Consider the following 17,645-nt stretch of genomic DNA (forward strand, 5'->3'; position numbering starts at 1 on the left):
TCGTCCTCACTGTGTCTCTGTCTCACTCGTCCTCACTGTGTCTCTGTGAACTGTCCTCTCTCTAAATGTCCCTGTAGAGCGACATCAGTTTATTTTATTGAACGTTTCTTTGACAGTGAAACATTTTGAGCTCTGATTGAAAATGTTTGTGCAGATTAAATTTACAGCGCTCACTTTGTGTTGTGATGATGATGATGATGATGATGATGATGATGGTGCTCCTGCTGACTTCAGATGATGTCATTAATAAACAGTATAAATGTCAGTAAAAGTACTTTATTAAAGCTTGTTTTACATTTTACATATTTTATAATAAATTGTTTGGAAATGTATTTTTGCACAGTTAACACTTATTTTGTCATCTGTTATGATTTTAACTAGAAACAGTTTCATTTAAATGAACATTTTAATCAATGAATTACAGTTTTACAATAGTTGTCAGGCTACAATCAACTCAGTTATCAGGTACTTGGTGCCATAAAAAAACAACAAATCCAACAATTATATTCAGTCTCTCTTGTAAATGAGTCCTCGTGGCTCAATGGAACTAACCTGTTTAAATAAAGGTTGAATTAATATCTTCTATAGAAATCAAGAATTCATCCAGATGATCTAAGGTAAGCTGGAGCAGATCTGATGCTGCATGGAGGACAAGGTGGAGCATTATCCTGCAGAGAACATCAGAATAACTTTATAACACGAGTTACTCTGATCTTTTATTAATGTGTGTAACATTATAAAACACTGATATGGCTATATTGATCACTGTATTGCATATACGTTATTTTTCTAACAAGTATGTGTTTGCAGTCTCGTTTCCTTCTATAATGATAAATGTATCAGTTGCTTCTAAAAACGCTTTGATAAAATGCATAGTCTGAAATAATCAATAATTTTATTCGTTACTGCTCAGTAATTTCTGAAAGACACAGGTAGAGTAAGAAAAGTGGATTTTTGTGTTGTGTTGCACCAGCAGCCTCAGACTGACTGACAGGATGAACTGTTTGGAACTATTGGAGCTGCATGAACCACGTGACGCGTATCGGCGAGTTCAGAGTGTCGCAGCTCTCTCTCTATAGGGCTCTGGTGTGTGGTGGTCGGGAAGGGAAAGGAGAGGTGGAGGTGGATGAGGAAATAAAAGGTGCAGGAAAGAAAAGTGAGGGGTCAGGAGCTGGTGTGGAGAGAGAACCAGGGGCGCTTGTAGAGGAGATGGAGCTGGGGGCCCCAACCCAGGTGAAGAAACGAGGGAAAAGAAAAAATATTGAAGTTGCTGCACGGGCCAGCAAGATGTGCAGAGATGAAGGAGGGAGCAGAGAGCAGAGAGCAGAGAGCAGAGAGCAGAGAGCGCTGTGCTGTGACTTCAGTGAAGCCTCTGTCTCACAGGCTGACTGCACTGAACCCCGGTACCCTGTAGAATCCTTCCTGTCCGTCCTCAAGCAAACCAAAAGGCTGAGAGGAGTTCAAGTCGAGAGTTATTTTCCTAACCTGAGAACATTTTATTTCTCAGCCAGACATCACATTAGACACAAAGAAGATTCAGGTTTTACAGATCAAGAACTTTTTAGATTAAAGAAAATAATGAGCAAAGTCAGAAAACAATTCTGAACAAATGATGAACAGCAGCATTTTAATATTCCTTATAGTCTTTTTGTACACACTTTTAAACCTCTCACTCACCATGGATGCTTTTAAAATTGCATCATTAAACCTGAACGGGGCCAGAGAGGCTGTGAAGCGCGCACTGGTTTACCAAACCATAAAGTATAAAAAAATTGACGTTTTATTTTTACAAGAGACGCACAGTGATCCATCCAATGAGACAGCGTGTCAGGGAGTGGGAAGGGGAGGCCATTTTTAGCCACGGCACCTCCCAGAGTGCAGGAGTGGGACTCCTCTTGTCTAAAGCTTTTACTCCCAGCCACATAGAGGAGGTGCAACACATTGTTCAGGGACGGTGTCTTTTAGTCAAAGCCGGGTTTGAACATGTTAATGTAACTTTTATTAATATTTATGCTCCCACCACCAATGCAGAGAAACAACGTTTTTTAGAAGAAATTGGGGAGAGGTTGGGAGATTGTGGGTCTGAGGATCATGTTTTTATAGGAGGGGATTTTAATTGTACTGAAAACGTGTTTTTAGACCGCAGTCATGCAGAGCCTCATCCAGCAGCCCAGCGCGCTCTGCGGCAGCTGGTCTCGTCTCATGGCCTGGTGGACGTATGGAGGAGGATGCACGCAGGCTCCAGACAGTGCACGTGGTCCCACTGTAAAGAGAATCGCATTTCTTTGGCTCGCCTTGATCCGTTTTTATTGTTTTAAACATCATTTTAACGTGTTTAAAGCCTGTCAGAGTTTACCAATAACTTTTACGGATCATTCGCTGGTTTTAGGTTTTTATCAGAAACATCTTACCTAGGAGCACCTACTGTCATTTTAACTCCGTTTTAACTTGTGACCGTAGTTTTAAGGAGATTCTGAGTTATTTTATGAAGGTTTTTAGACAGAGGAAGGGAGATTTTACTTGTGTGCAACAGTGGTGGGACCACGGGAAAGTACAAATAAAACAGCTGTGTCAACAGCACACGCTCAATGTTACCCACAACATCACAAGATCATCAAAGATCTGGAGACTGATGTAGTGGAACTAGAGCACCTCAGTGAAACCACAGGAAATCGAGAGCACATTGAAGCCCTCAAATCTAAAAGGTTAGTTTTAACAAACCTGCTGGACGCAAAAGTCCAGGGTGCGTTGGTCAGGTCCCGGATGCAGAACATCACAGAGATGGATGCACCTTCCAGCTTCTTCTTCAGCCTGGAGAGGAAGCATGGGCAGAGAAAACTCATCCACTCTCTGTTGTCGGACACCGGGCAGCAGCTGAGCGAGCCGAGCCAGATCAGGAGGAGGGCTGTGGAGTTTTACTCCTCGTTATTCAAAAGCGAATACGAGAGGAACGACGAGCTGTTCAGGGAGTTCTGCAGCGGACTACCCCAGGTCTCTGAGGAGACTAACGTTGACCTGGAGCGCCCCCTTGGGCTTCAGGAGCTCCACACAGCCCTCCAAAACATGCAAGGCCAGAAAGCTCCCGGCGTTGACGGACTCGCTGTGGAGTTCTATAAGGCCTACTGGGACATCCTGGCAGAGGATCTGCTCCATGTCTTCAGTGAAAGCCTGACCACTGGTTTGCTCCCGCTGTCGTGCCGCAGAGCGGTCATCACCCTCCTGCCCAACAAAGGGAACCTACAGGAGATGAAGAATTGGCGCCCGGTGTCCCTTCTCTGCACCGACTACAAAATCCTCTCCAAGGTCCTGGCAACCAGGATGAGAGAAGCAATGGAACAGGTCATCCATCGAGACCAGACTTATTGCATCCCCAGCAGGTCCATGGAAGGTAATATCTACCTGATTCGAGATGTTTTGGAAGTCTCCAGTTCATTGGGTCTGAACACAGCGTTGGTCTCACTTGACCAAGAAAAGGCTTTTGACCGCGTTGAGCACAGCTTCCTCTGGGAAACCATGGAGGGGTTCGGGTTCAGCGCTGGTTTCATAGCCAAGATCCAGGTGCTGTACAGTAACATTGAGAGTGTGCTGAAAGTCAACGGTAGCCTGTGTGCTCCTTTTAGGGTGTATAGAGGTGTTCGGCAGGGCTGTGCGCTCTCTGGAATGCTCTATGCGCTCTCCCTGGAACCCCTCCTTAAAAAGATCAGTTCGAGTGTTCGTGGTTTAGTTTTACCTGGTTTTAACAGTAACATAATTTTATCCGCCTACGCTGATGACGTTGTTGTTTTTATAAAAAACCAACAAGATGCCGACACGCTAAGTGAGCTCACCGAGAGTTTTTACACCTGGCTGCTGCGAGGGTGAACTGGGTAAAGAGCACAGCCTTCACTGTGGGTGAGTGGCCTGAAGGGCTCCCAGTTCTCCCTCAAAACCTCTCCTGGAAGAGAGATGGGCTTAAATACCTCGGCATCCATCTAGGGGATGAAGCTCAAGTGCAAAAGAACTGGGAAAATGTGGAACAAAAGGTCAGGAGCAAATTAGAAAAATGGAAATGGCTACACACTCAAATGTCCTACAGAGGCAGAGTGCTGGTTTTAAACAACCTGGTCGCATCACAACTGTGGCACAAACTTTGTGTTTTAGACCCACCTCCAGGCCTGCTGGTAAAGATCCAGTCTGAGATGGTGGAGTTCTTTTGGAAAGGTTGACATTGGGTGCCGCAGTCTGTGCTGTTTTTACCGAGAGAGGAGGGGGGACAGGGCCTTGTCCACCTGGCCAGCAGAACGGCAACTTTTCGATTACAGTTCCTCCAGAAATACCTGGCGGGACCTCCTGACACTGTGTGGAGGGACGTGGCCAGCTGCATTCTTAGACACGTGAGCGGGCTGGGGCTGGATGCTGCTCTGTTTCTGACCAACGTTGGCCTTTTAAAGTTAAAGGGGTTACCCCAGTTTTACCAGAGTGTTTTTAAACTGTTTTCCTTTTTTAACCCAAACAGATCAAAAACGTATAAGTCTCTGCATTGGCTTTTAGAGGAACCGCTAATCTGTGGTGCAAGGCTAGACGCGTCCGATAGCACGGTACCAGGTCTGGCAGGGGTGCTGTGCGGGTCTGGGATGGTGACCCTGAGGCGGCTGGTGGAGACGGCCGGTCCGGACTTCTCCAGCGTCCGGGAGGTGCTTTCGCTGCTTGGAGTCCGGTCTGCCAGGCTGGCGCGGCGCTTCCTGGACCGGATGAAGGAGAGGATCACAGCAGGGGAAGAGCGTCTCCTGCAGCTGTGCTCCGGGGGAGATCACCTGCCTGACCCAATGGACCCCTTCCCGGACATCAACCTAGATCCTGACTTCGCGGACAGTAGTGGACCTCTGCTGTGCAACACGGACCCACAAATAGACTTGTGCAGGACGGGTCCAAAAGTGCTCTGTAAGACTTGTGTTAAAGTCCTAAACAAGAGAACTTTGCAAAACAGAGCTGTCAGTGTGTGGGACGGCAAGCTTGGAGGACAGAAGCCCCAGTGGAGGACGCTTTACAAACCTCCCATAAAAAACGGACTGGTGATCTCCAATGGAGGATCCTTCACGGCGCCATCGCAACGAACTCTTTCCTTTCGATCATCAGTCCTGAGGTTTTAAACGAGTGTCCTTTTTGCAGTTTGTCCGAGTGTTTTTCATGTTTTTATGGATTGTGTACGACTGACTGCTCTTTTTAACTTAATGACGAGGATTTTTAGCTTTTTTGATCCCGTTTTTACCAAATCTGTTTTTATTAATTGTGTATATTACAGCAAAGCCACTAAGTGTAAATCCAGAATTTTAAACTTTTTAATTGCCGAAGCCAAAATGGCGATGTATTTATCTCGCAGAGACAGACTGCAGGCTGGACCTCAACTTGACGCCGTGTCTCTGTGGAAGTGCAACATCAAGGCCAGACTGGCGTTGGAGTTTTGCTTCCACAGAGACACGGGAGACTTGAACAAGTTTGTGGAACTGTGAGGCTTTAAAAAGGTTTTATGTACAGTTTCTGACAAAGGAGAACTAAAATACAACAACCTCCTCATGTGAACACTGTTAAAAAATACAAAACCTTAACATGATCATGTTTTTAACACTGTTTTATTAACTTATTGTGCAAATAAAGTTTTGTAAAAAATCAACAACAAAAAAAAAAAAATCTTCTTCTTCATGGGATTTTATGGCGGTTGGCAAACAACAGAAGGTGTGCATTACCGCCACCTACTGGTGTGGAGTGTGGATCAAACTGGCTATGTCTGTATGTTTATTTTCTCTTATCTAATTTTGTGTTTTTGAAAAAATGTATAATGATTTGAATACTTTTACTTCTTATTTCCTTTTGCAATATATTTATTATACTAAATGTTTCTTTGATTTTTCCTAATTGTTCTATGATACGCCTTCTGTGATGTTCATATTTCTGACAGACCAAAACGACATGTTCTGTTGTTTCCTCCTGTCCACAGAGCTCACATTGTCCTGTATCATGTTTCTGAATCTTGTGTAGTGAGCTGTTAAGTCCTGTATGTCCAAATCTTACTCTGGTTATTAGTCTTCTTCTCTGCTGTTCCTCCTCCTGTTCTCGTTTCTCCCACTTGTCTCTGAATTCTGTAGTACCATCTTCCTTTGTGCTCTTCTTCCCACTGTTTCTGACATTTTCCCTTTAGTTTTGTTTCACTATGGTTCTTACTTCTGATTTACTGATAGATATTGTAAAATTGATTTGATCGTTTGTTGCTGCTTTGCTGCCCTGTCCGCTGCTTCATTCCCTCTGATCCCTAGATGTGCTGGTGTCCATAAAAACATCACTGTCAGTCCCATCATTTGTATTCTGAATAAAGTTTGTTGTAGTTCTAGTAAAATATCCGGTCGGCTATCTGAATGACTATTTTTCAAACTGATGAGTGTTGAGCTCGAGTCTGAACAGATGATTGTTTTTAACGGTCTTGTGTCTTCTACCCACTGCACTGCCAACATCTCCCCTGTGTACACGGAGACTTCATTTGTGATTCTTTTCCTTACTTCTATGTTGAATTCTGGTATTTTAAATATGACACTCCTACTTTCCCTGATGTTTTTGATGCGTCTGTATAAATCTGTATATAGTTATAGTACTTATTGATATAGTCCTGTACTGTATATGAGTTAAAAATAAATCTTCTGTCTTTTTTCTTGTCCATGAGTGTCAAGTCAACTGTTGCATTTGGAAGAAGCCATGGTGGTCTTGTTGGTACTGGTACTACTGGGCTGGTGTCTAAGTTGTCTATTTGCATTTCTTTTGTTTTCTGGTCTATTGTCCATCCAAAACTTCTTGTCTCTTTCTTCTCCGTCTCCCAGCGTGGTTTTAAAATCTCTAGTGTTGGGTGTTCCGGGTTATTTCCTTTAAGATTGATCCAGTAGTTTATTGCTAATTGTTCTCGTCTCATTGCGAACGACATTTCTCCCATTTCTACTCCAAGTGCTGCTGCTGGGCTGGTTTTGAACGCTCCTCTAGTCTTAATGCTTGGTTTGTATTTTGTCCAGTTTCTCCAAATGTGTTTTTGCTGCTGATCCATAAATTACACAACCATAATGAAATAATTTCTTCTTCTTCTTTTAGTTTAATTGGCGGATTGTAAACAACGTGCAGGTGCGTTCCGCCACCTACTGAGCAAGAGTGTGTAACTCATGGTCTCCTTTCCCTAAATTCTATTTTTAATATTTATGTTGTGTAAAGAACTAAACAAGTCTTTTCTAACATCACTTATTTTATCCTTCCCTTCTGTTCCTAATATTCCTCCTAAACTCCACACTCTCCTGCCTCGTTTTCTTTCAATCTCTCCTTTCTTCTGGATATTTGATGCACTCCATCAGAACATGTTCCACACGTTCTGGTTCCCACATTCTTCACATCGACTGTTGTTCCTTTTCCCCGTCATGAACATTGTATCATTTACAAGTGCATGTCCAACCCTCATTATTCTCATTATCACCTCTTCTCTTCTACTTCTTTCTTTATAATTACTTATCCTAACTGATTTTTGTATTTTGTATAATCTTCTTCCTTTCTTGTCCTCAGTCCAGTTTTCTGCCAGTTCTCTTTCTTTAATTAATGATTTACCCTCTCCTTTTCCTAACATAATATTAACTGTTATTTCCCCCTTCAATGTCTTTTTTAGCGAGTTTATCTGCTCTTTCATTTCCTTCCACCCCTCGTGTGCCTCATGCACCCAACACAACTGAACGTCCACGCCTCCCTGTGTCACCTGAACAATGCGAGCTGTATTTCTAGCAGAAGATCTTTCCTGTTGTTTCCTTTAGACTGAATGATTTCTACGACAGCCTTTGAGTCGGTGCATATCACCACCCTGTCCGGTCTAACCTCCTCCGTCCACTGTAGACTAAATATGACTGACACCGTTTCTGCTGTGAACACTGAGAGATGATCAGAAATCCTTTTAGATGTACAAACTTCAAACTCTGGAATATAAACCCATATTCCCACCCACCCCTTTGTGTTCTTTGAGCCATCTGTATATATTTACAGGTAATTAAAATATGTCTCTCTAATGTATTTGCTGCTTTTCAGCCCCATTTCATTTTTGTTCCATTCTCTTTTCATTTCAAGAATTTTCATGTCTACTTTACTTTCTGGAATCAACCATGGAGAATTAACACTGTTTGGACTAATCTGTGCGAAATCTTTATTTCCTATTCCATATAATCCAGCTAGTTTGTTTATTTTCCAACCAAAACCATTTCTGTGATATCTGTTATATTCCCAGCAGTTCTGGATTGTTGCTGCTGCAGGATTTGCTTCTTTACTTCCTGTGAGTTTCACCCAGTAAGTTAATGAAAGTTTAGTTCTTCTCATTTCTAACGGAGTCTCACCAGTTTCTATAAGAAGAGCATTAATGGGGGTCGTCTTCATTGCTCCTGTGCACACCCGTAACGCTCTGGATTGAATCTGTCTAGTTTCTGGAGAGTTGTATTTGCTGCTGCTCCATGCACGATGCATCCACAGTCCAAAGTTGATCTCATGAGAGCTCTGCACATATTTAAAAGTGACTGTTTGTCTGCTCCCCAGTTGATTCCTGCCTCTGCTTCATTACATTAAGGACTTTCTTACACTTTGTTTCCACCTGTTTTAAATGTGTTTGCCATGTGTATGAACTATCTAACCATATACCTAGATATTTAAATTCATTAACCATTTTTAAAGGTTGTCCATATAATAAGAGATTTCCAATATTTATCTTCTTTTTGTTTGTAATCATCATGTAGCAGGTTTTGCTTACAGACAGTTTGAAACCCCATTCATACGTCAGAGTCAGAGATTCTTGATTATCATTCGCACCTCATGAGGTGGAATGAAATTATGTCCACAGGGTCCCAGTTACATCCAACAATAAAATGTCTAAGAAAAACAGTAATAACATCTAAGATATGAACTAAGAAAAACATCAACTAAATATACACTAAGCACTCATAACATAAAACATTGAACATCAGCACAAACATGAACATGAGTCTGTGAGCAGATGTGCACGCATGAACACATCAACATGAAACAGATCAGCAGCAACATGAAACAGATCAGCAGCAACATGAAACTGATCAGCAGCAACATGAAACAGATCAGCAGCAACATTGAAACTGATCAGCAGCAACATGATGTGATTTTTCACAGTGATTATTCTAGTTAGAGATTCATGAGTCTAACAGCCTCAGGGTAGAAGCTGTTCCTCAGTCTAGTGGTTCTACACTTAATGCTCCTCAACCTCCTTCCTGAGGGGAGTGGGGCAAAAAGTGTGTGTGCTGGGTGAGTGTGGTCCTTCATGATGCAGGTGGCCCTCTTCCTGCATCTGGAGGTGTAGATGTCTGTGATGGTGGGGAGGCTGACTCCAACATCTTCTGTGCAGCCTTCACCACTCTCTGCAAAGCTTTTCTTTCTGCAGCTGTGCAGCCTCCATGCCACACGTTGATGCTGGAGCACAGGATGCTCTCCACTGCACATCTGGAGAAGGAGGTGAGGACTGAGCTTCTCAGACCAGAAAACATGAAACTTTAGTAAAAGTTCAGAAAGCAGCACCTGGGACACTGTCCTGTGAAGTTAATAAGTGCAAGTGTAAAATATAATTCTATTTTTTTTCTACTTTTGTTGCACTTCATGAAACTTCAGTACAAATATGTTTTTTATACTTCTTTTTTCCATAAGGATTTGTGTTTTTCATTTGAAGCATTTTGGAGATAAAATCATGTTCTGTGAACCCAAACAGCTCAGAAATCTAATGAAGTTTTAAAAATATTCAAATTAAAAAGGAACCTGAACTTAAAATATTACCCAGGTGAAGTCGTGGCTGCTTTAGACCACACCCACAGACCCTGTGGATATGTGATGTAGGCCCCGCCCCTGGGTCATGTGCATGCTGTAGGCCCCGCCTTCAGAACCGGTGGATGCTGTAGGCCCCGCCCTCAGGCCCTGTGGACGCTGTATGCCCCGCCCCCAGGCCAGGTGTGTCTCATTAAAAGGTGCTGAAAGCAGCTGGCTGCTTGATGTCTGACTAAATCCAAGGCACTGAACTCGGAGCAAAAATGTCGTCCAGCAGAGTTGAACCTGCAGCCCAGAGCCCGCTGCTGTCCTCCAGGTAAGAACCAGGACCAGAACTGGTCTCACCTGGCGTGATTGATTTTGTAAGAAAAAGATTAAATTTGAAAGTAACCGTTTCATCTTGAGCTGAAGTACAGGCTGTGGGCCCTGAGTTTTGTCTGACAGGTAAATGTTCAGTCCAAGCATTTAGTCACAGTTCATGAAGTGGATCCAGCAGAACCGGGTCGGACTTTTGTCCTCAGGCCCGTCTTCGGTCTTTATGTCCTCGATGGCTCTCAGCTCTGGAAGCTTTCACCGTTTGGTTCTGACCCACCTTCACCAAATCAGTTTTTAAACTGGCTCAGAACCTTGGGTTTAGTTCTGTTTCGGACCGGCTCTGACCCAGCTGCCCTCTCAGCTTCTGTTTCAGTCCCTGGTCCTGTGTGTGTGCCAAGTCCTGGTCCACGGCCGTCTGGACCGGCGTCCCCGACCTGCTGCCTGCTGCCACGGGAGGCTCCGCCCCCGAACCTTGGCTCCTCCCCGGCTGCAGCTCCGTCTACGACAGCCTGGTCAGGTAAGAGACTGACCTGGTCCAGCAGGGATCCATAAACCAGTTTTTCTGTCTGATCAAAGGGTTTGGAAGAATCCTGAGTCTCTGAGGCCGGACCTCCTGAAGTAAATGTCTCGTTTGTCCTCCTCGTCTCTGCAGCAGCCCGTCTCCCGTCCCGTCTCCTCCTGCTGCCGGTGGTCTGAGAGGACGGGAGCGAGCCGCCGGCAGCAAAACGCGCAGGTACCCCAGCTGCTGAAGTCCTGATCTGGTCCTCGTTCCCCCAGACTTCCTGAAGGTTTTCAGAACTGTTCTGTGGACAAATTCTGGTCCAAGGACTGGAACTGAGTCTAAAGAAAGAGTCAGGAGTACTACTGAGGTGGTTCTGAGTCCTCCTTCTGTAGGTGTTCAGGTCCTGGGAGTAGATCTGGACCTTCCAGTAGGATCCAGGGCCCTCATGTCTGATCCCTCAGGTGGACACGGTGCAAACAGAGATGCGTGTCCATAACCAGCTGTGCCAAAACAAGCTGGATCCTGGTCATTCAGGACCAGGACTGGACTGGACTGCTCCACAGGGATCATATCTCCACTCTGGTGTGGGACCATCGTGGATCCTCCAGGAGGACTTGGAAAAGGAGGACTGGTGTTTCCTCCAGGACCTGGCCACAGAAGGAGACCCTGAGGACACAAGGACTGGATCAGGACTAAACCTTTGTCTTCTGGGAGTTTGGTTCATTTTTACAGTAAACATTAAAAAACTTGAAGTTTAAAAAGTTGTCCGGTCTTTGACGGTCCGGTATTGTCTCTGCAGGCCGTCCATCTTGGAGCGCTGCATCCTGAAAGTGTCCACCAGCAGTGTGGCCGTGGGGACGGACGACGTGGACAATAGGAGGTCTGTGAGATACTGATCTGCACCGTTAGAACCCACTAGAACTCACTAGAACCACAACAAACACAAGAACACACGGCTAGTTCTAGACTGACCTGCTCCAGGCTGGACTAGTTTTACCAAACGGGTTTTTAACCTGGTCTGGACCATCTGAACAGTCTTGTCCCACGTTGCCCTGTTTGTCTGGTCAGTAGTGAGGGTAGGGAGCAGGTGGAGGTGAGTTGGGACTGTGTGGTCACCTGTGGACCCGTCTGTGTCCTGCAGGTCCTCGTACGGACGCTGCTACGCCCGCCTGCCGGACCCGGCCAACACCGAAACCAATGGGGCGGTTCTGAAGAGGCGGCAAAAACAGATCCAGTACGGCAAGAACACCAGCGGCTACCAGAACTACCTGCAGCAGGTCCCCAAGTGAGACGACCTGAGCCCGGCCACACCTGGTTCTGACCTGAAGTAAGCTCCGCCCCCTGACACAGCACCTGTCTCTGGTCTGTCCTCAGACACCTGAGGGACCTGAAGCTCCACCCCTCCACGCCCAACAAGTACAGGAAGTACAGCCGGCGCTCCTGGGACATGCAGGTGCGCCTGTGGAGGCGGGCTCTGCACCTGTGGGACCCCCCGAGCAGCGACCAATCAGACGCCGCCGGCACACCTGACCCCGTGGAGCAGCTGTAGGTGGAGCAGACGGCACTGCAGCTGGTTCTGAAGGTTCTGCTGTCTGCTCCGCAGCCAGAACCAGCAGCTGAAGAGGACCTGAGCTGTCCCTCTTCAGCTGGACCGTTTGGTTTGTTTGTTTGTTTGTTTGTTTGTTTAGTGTAAAGTGGTTAAAGAACTGGTTTGAATGTTTCGTTCAGGCAGAACCAGTTGGCGAGGATGACGTCGGACCTGTGTGAGGAAGGAGGAGACGAGCAGAGAGAAAAGGAGACTCCTGCAGCCTCCAAAGCCTCCTCAGCGTCTCCTCCGTCCCTGGAGGTGGCTGGACTCTGGACCGGCCCACCATCTTCGGTACCACTGATCCAGAATCTGCCCTAAGCTTTGGGTTCTTACAGATAAACTGGGTCTGGTGGTTCTGTTGAACATTCAGCTCTCTGGGTCAGAGGTTCCGTCTTCCACAGAGACCAATTAAAATCTGGTTCTGGACTTCTGACCTGAGTCTGGGTTCTGTCCAGCAGCTCTGACCCAGATCCTCTTGAGTGATGGAACCTGAGCTCAGACTAGCACACCAAACTGACTCTGTTCAGGTGGTTCTGATCCGTAGACGACAATTGGGTCATAGTCGTCTCAAGTCCTGGTTTCACCATCGACCCGTTTCAGAGGTTCTGTAGATTCATAAAGTTATCTTGAAAGGATAAAATGTATTGAATTACAGTTTAAACTTCCTACTGGTTCTGAGACGGAACAGAACCACTGGGGCTGAGAACCAGAGTCTGGTTTTTATAAGCCAAGACTGGATTCAGGACCAAACGGTCCTAAATGTTTAGTCCTGCAGCTCAGAGTTCTGTCTTCAGACCGATTCAGATTAAATGTTGTTAAACGGGTCAGCTGTCCCCTCCTCCTGACTTCCTGTTTGTCCCCCTCAGCTGTCCCCTCCTCCAGACTTCCTGTTTGTCCCCCTCAGCTGTCCCCTCCTCCTGACTTCCTGTTTGTCCCTTCTTCCAGCAGTGGGACTCGAGCCACCGGCCTCGTCGCTCTCCTCCCGGCCTGAGTTTGTCCCACAGAGGTCAGCTGGCCCCCGACACCAACATGGATGACTGGCTGCGCTCCCTGATGGAGACAGACCCCGCCCCAGGTGAGGTCACAGGGCAGAAGGGATTCACCAACTGCGTGAAGTCAGAAACAGTTGGTCCATGAGCAGAAGGTTCTGATGGTTCCACAAGTTCTGATGGAGACGAGTCAGAAAGAGCCTTCACTTCCTGTTTGTATCTGAGATCAAATGATGGACGTCAATGACCTCTGACCGTCCTGCAGCAGAGACACAGACGGGGACAGGGGACAGACGGGAGAAGTTGAAGGAATAACGAGTTTGACAAATGCATCAGGTTTAGAGAGAACTCTATTCCTATCTCCTTTACATTTTAACTCATTTTTCTGCTTCATCTTTGTTTTCCGTCCCCGTGTCCATTACATCTGGAACAAACCCAAAGCAAATCCTAATAAAGTTTAATTTGTATATCAGGTGGAGCGTTAAGGCCAGCCATCATGCTCTGCTTGTGAAAGTAAATCTGTTGGGCATCACTTTGACACAATAAAGTGTCACAATGACGGACAGGACAGGGGGGGGGGAGAACTCAAGTTCTGGAACCAGCAGCTCAGTCGTGGAAGGTCCAGGTCCTGTGACCCATTTAAACTCAGAATTGTTCTTCTTCTCCAGGGGTCTCTGCAGAGAACCAAGACCTGGTGATTGACTGGTGGTCCTTCCTGACCAGCCAGACGCTGAGCTACCACAGCCTCTGGAGCAGAGAGCTGCTATCAGGGTGCCTGGGGGCAGATGGTGGGGGTTGAGGGCCTTGCTCAAGGGCCCAGGGTGGGGCAAATGAGGGTGGGGGCAGGTGTGGGTGCTTCACCTATCCCACTCACATTTTGATGTCGGTATGGGGAGTTGAACCAGCAATCTTCCGATCACAGGCCCACCTTCTCTAACCTCTGCTCCACCACTCGCCCAGAACTCTGTTTAATCTGAACGATGGTTCTGAAGTCCCAGCTGCAGGTCCAGTCAGGACTGGGTTCAACACTGAGGACGTCTATGGGGGATTGTCCCAGTTCTAGTGGACTTCATCTCCACTGACGTCCAAGGGTGTGCAGGTGGACATCCACGGGTGGACAGGGCCGCAGGCGGACCGTCTCGGGTGGACCTGGGGCTTCATCTGTGACCTGGGGCGGCTGTGGCTCAGTGGTTAGAGCAGTCGTCCTTCAATGCGAGAGTTGGGGGTTCGAATCCACCAGCAGTCACATGCTGAAGTGTCTCAGGGCAACACACTGAACCCCTCATAGCCTCTGTGTGTCCCATCAGTGCATGAATGTGATCTAAAGCTCTGATTAGTCTCTTTAGAATGATTTGTTCAATTATCTTTGTAGAGATCTAGTATAGAGCTGTATGAACGGGTAAATGAGGCACAGATTGTTGTAAAGAGCTCTGAGTATCTTGAAATAAGATAGAAAGGAGCTGTACAAGTACAGTCCATTTACCTGACCCTGCAGGAGCAGGTTTCGGTCACCTGGTGGCATCAAAGCAAACCTAAACAGTATAAAGTTGTCTCTTCTGTAGTGAGCAGTTCATGATGGAAGGTCAATCTACACCAGAACCAGAAGCATTAAATGTTGTCAGCAGAACCTGTTCTGGTCCTCCTGGAGGTCCACCTCAGATCACAAACCTCAACTCCTCCAGCTGAAATGTCCAGTTTTGCCTCCACCTGACCCGAGGTTGTTCTTTGTGTTCTCAGATCTCTGTTCTGATGACCAGCAGGTCCCGGTGTTTGCAGACCAGCTTTTCTGGAACCCGTACTGATGGCCTGAACCCGGTTCTTCTTGTTGTTGGAGGAACTCTGCATGACTTAGGAATCTGATCCTGTTTGTGGCTTTTGATGCTCTGGTTCTTTGTACGATCACCAACTGCATGGACAATACGGGTCCCTGATCTGAGCCTCGTCCTCCTGCAGGATGTCCTGCAGGAGGACGAGGGTGGGACAGCTGGACGCTCGGGACGTTCTCCCTTTTTAATTTCCTGTTGGATGAGGCACCTGTCACAGTCTGGTTTGAGTCCTGCACCGAGAAGTTCACCAGGTTGTCCTGAATCCTGTTTCACTCCAGTTCTGGTTCTGATTTTTGGTCCACCTTCAACTTCGTCCATTGCTGTCCGGATCAGGCGGCTCCTCGTAGGTTCTGGACACCAGAGCTCCTGATCTGAGGCCCACTGTGTTGTCGTGGGTTTCTTTTTTACTTTTTGTGCTGCTTTATTATTGAAATAGAAGCTGAACGTTGTGATAAATAAAGATGCAAATAAAGTATAAATTAATTCACGGACTGGTCAGACTTTATTCTGTCTGCATGTCCAGGAACTACCTTGAACTTCAAACCAGCCTCGGAGAGCACAGACCAGTGCATGTCTGGTTCTAGTCCCACACCCGGGTACATGGTGAGCCCCAACACAAGTATTTAACCAAATGAAGTTCAGAGAGGAGCTGTTGAAGGCTCTGGATGGTAAGAGCTTCAAATGACTGGACTACTACAGCAACCGCTATGAGAGCGGTAGGAAGGTACTTGGTAAATGACGACAGTCACTGAGTAAATGTCATCTTGGCAGGCGTTTATCAGAAAACGATGTAACCAAATTTAACGATTCTCTTCCATCGTATTCCTCTGTCTTACAGAGTAACACATCAGAGCAGGGACTTGGATCATCTAGTTGATAATTTTACAACTACTTTGCAAACTTCACTCAATAATGCTGCTCTGCTGAAAAAGAAAGTAATCAATCAGAGGAGATTAGTTCCTTGGTTCAATTCTGAGTTACGAACTTTAAAACTAATATCTAGAAAGCTAGAAAGAAAATGGCGCTTCACTATCGTTGATGAATCTTACTTATCCTGGAGAGATATCCAGCTAACATACAGAAAAGCTCTCCGTAAAGCTAGAACTTTATATTATTCGTCTTTAAGTGATGAGAATAAAAATGACCCCAGGTTCCTTTTCAGCACCATAGCTAGTCTAATGAAAAATCTTGTCTCTGTTGATTCATGTATCCCTAAAACTATAAGCAGTGATGACTTCATGAGATTATAAATTTATTTCAATTTGGGAAAACAGTCAAACCAACATTCCTACTATCACCTCTGGTTCTGTGTCAAATGACACAACTTTAGAAATGTCACTAGAGCCTGATTTATGTTTGGACAGTTTTTGTCCTGTTGAGCTCTGAATTGTCAAAAATGATAACCTCATCCAAACCATCCACATGCCTGCTAGATCCCATCCACATGCCTGCTAGATCCCATCCCCACCAGCCTGTTTAAAGACGTATTTCCCTTTAATTAATAACCACGTCTTGGATCTGCTAATTTGTCTCAAACGGTTACACATGACAGAGCTTTGAGGTTGCTGTAATTAAACCTTTACTTAAACATAACCTTGACTCAGGAATCCTAGTCAATTATAGACCTACGTTTTCTGATGAGCACCTGCTAAGATGAAATTTACTCTCTCGGTAACTGTGTAGTCATTTAATGTAAACTAAAAGATGATTAAAAATGGTCAGAGAGAACAGGACTTTGAAGATGTATTACAAAGTTATTAATCTTGATGCCATAAGTCAGAACCAGATCTAGAGTGTGATGAGAATGAGTAGATGTTCTGATGTTTTGGGTAAAACCAGCTGACTATTAAATTTTTAAAGGCTATGCTTGAACTATCACATTCATCTAAATATCTGAATATTGAAATCACCCATTATTATGACTTTATCAGTATTTAGTAGTAAGTCAGTTAAGAATTGTGAGAATTCAGACAAAAACTCAGTAAGTGCCTGGTGGATGATCTATAACAACTAGTGAGAGTGGCCATTCCATTTAGGATGGGACAGACTGAGAAACAGTGACTCAAAAAGTATTATAACTAATTGGTTTAGTATTAATTAATAGTCCCGATTGAAAAATAGAAGCTACACCTCTGACACCTGATGACATTCCATTGGAGGTCTGGAAATGTCTTGGAGAGATGGCAGTGAGGTTTTTGACTCAAACATTCAATGGCATATTTGAGGGTGAGAAAATACCTGAGGAATGGAGAAGAAGTGCTGGTGGCCATTTTTAAGAACAAGGTGATGTACAGAGTTGTAGCAGCTACAGCGGAAATGACTTGAGGCACACGAAGATCTGGGAGAGAGCTGTGGAAACTAGACTTAGACGAGAGGTGACTCTCTGTGAGCAGCAGGATGGTTTCATGAAGAGAAAGAGCTCCACAGGTCCATCTTTGCTTTGAGGATGATGATGGAGAAGAACAGAGAGGGTCAGAAAGAACTCCTTTGTGTCTTTGTGGATTTAGAAAAAACATCTGACAGGGTGCTGAGGGAGGAGGTGTGGTGTGTTAGACTGGTACAGGACATGCATGGGGACAGCATGACGTATGAGGACAGCAGGACAT

At 45.5% G+C, this 17,645-nt stretch overlaps 1 protein-coding gene across 1 annotated transcript; it reads left to right on the forward strand.

Moving 5' to 3' along the window:
• Nucleotides 1-10,048: 10,048 nt before the first annotated feature.
• slbp2 (stem-loop binding protein 2) lies at nt 10,049-15,476 on the forward strand. The gene is made up of 9 exons (XM_037687199.1): nt 10,049-10,135; nt 10,496-10,651; nt 10,787-10,867; nt 11,436-11,516; nt 11,778-11,921; nt 12,011-12,181; nt 12,365-12,515; nt 13,170-13,299; nt 14,951-15,476. Exons 1-9 carry the CDS (start codon nt 10,083-10,085, stop codon nt 15,013-15,015), a joined length of 1,032 nt encoding a protein of 343 aa, XP_037543127.1. The 5' UTR covers nt 10,049-10,082; the 3' UTR covers nt 15,016-15,476.
• The last annotated feature ends 2,169 nt before the right edge of the window (nt 15,477-17,645 follow it).

The sequence above is a fragment of the Nematolebias whitei genome, chromosome 14, assembly GCF_014905685.2.
Source record: "Nematolebias whitei isolate Nwh7 chromosome 14, NemWhi1, whole genome shotgun sequence".
In the NCBI taxonomy this organism is placed as follows: Eukaryota; Metazoa; Chordata; class Actinopteri; order Cyprinodontiformes; family Rivulidae; genus Nematolebias; species Nematolebias whitei.

Excerpts from the sequence above, each read along its gene's own strand:
- slbp2 (XM_037687199.1), top strand. The coding sequence starts at position 10,083 with ATGTCGTCCAGCAGAGTTGAACCTGCAGCCCAGAGCCCGCTGCTGTCC. Across the intron at positions 11,517-11,777 it reads GACGACGTGGACAATAGGAG|GTCCTCGTACGGACGCTGCT; the intron begins GTCTGTGAGATA and ends TGTGTCCTGCAG. Across the intron at positions 11,922-12,010 it reads TACCTGCAGCAGGTCCCCAA|ACACCTGAGGGACCTGAAGC; the intron begins GTGAGACGACCT and ends GTCTGTCCTCAG.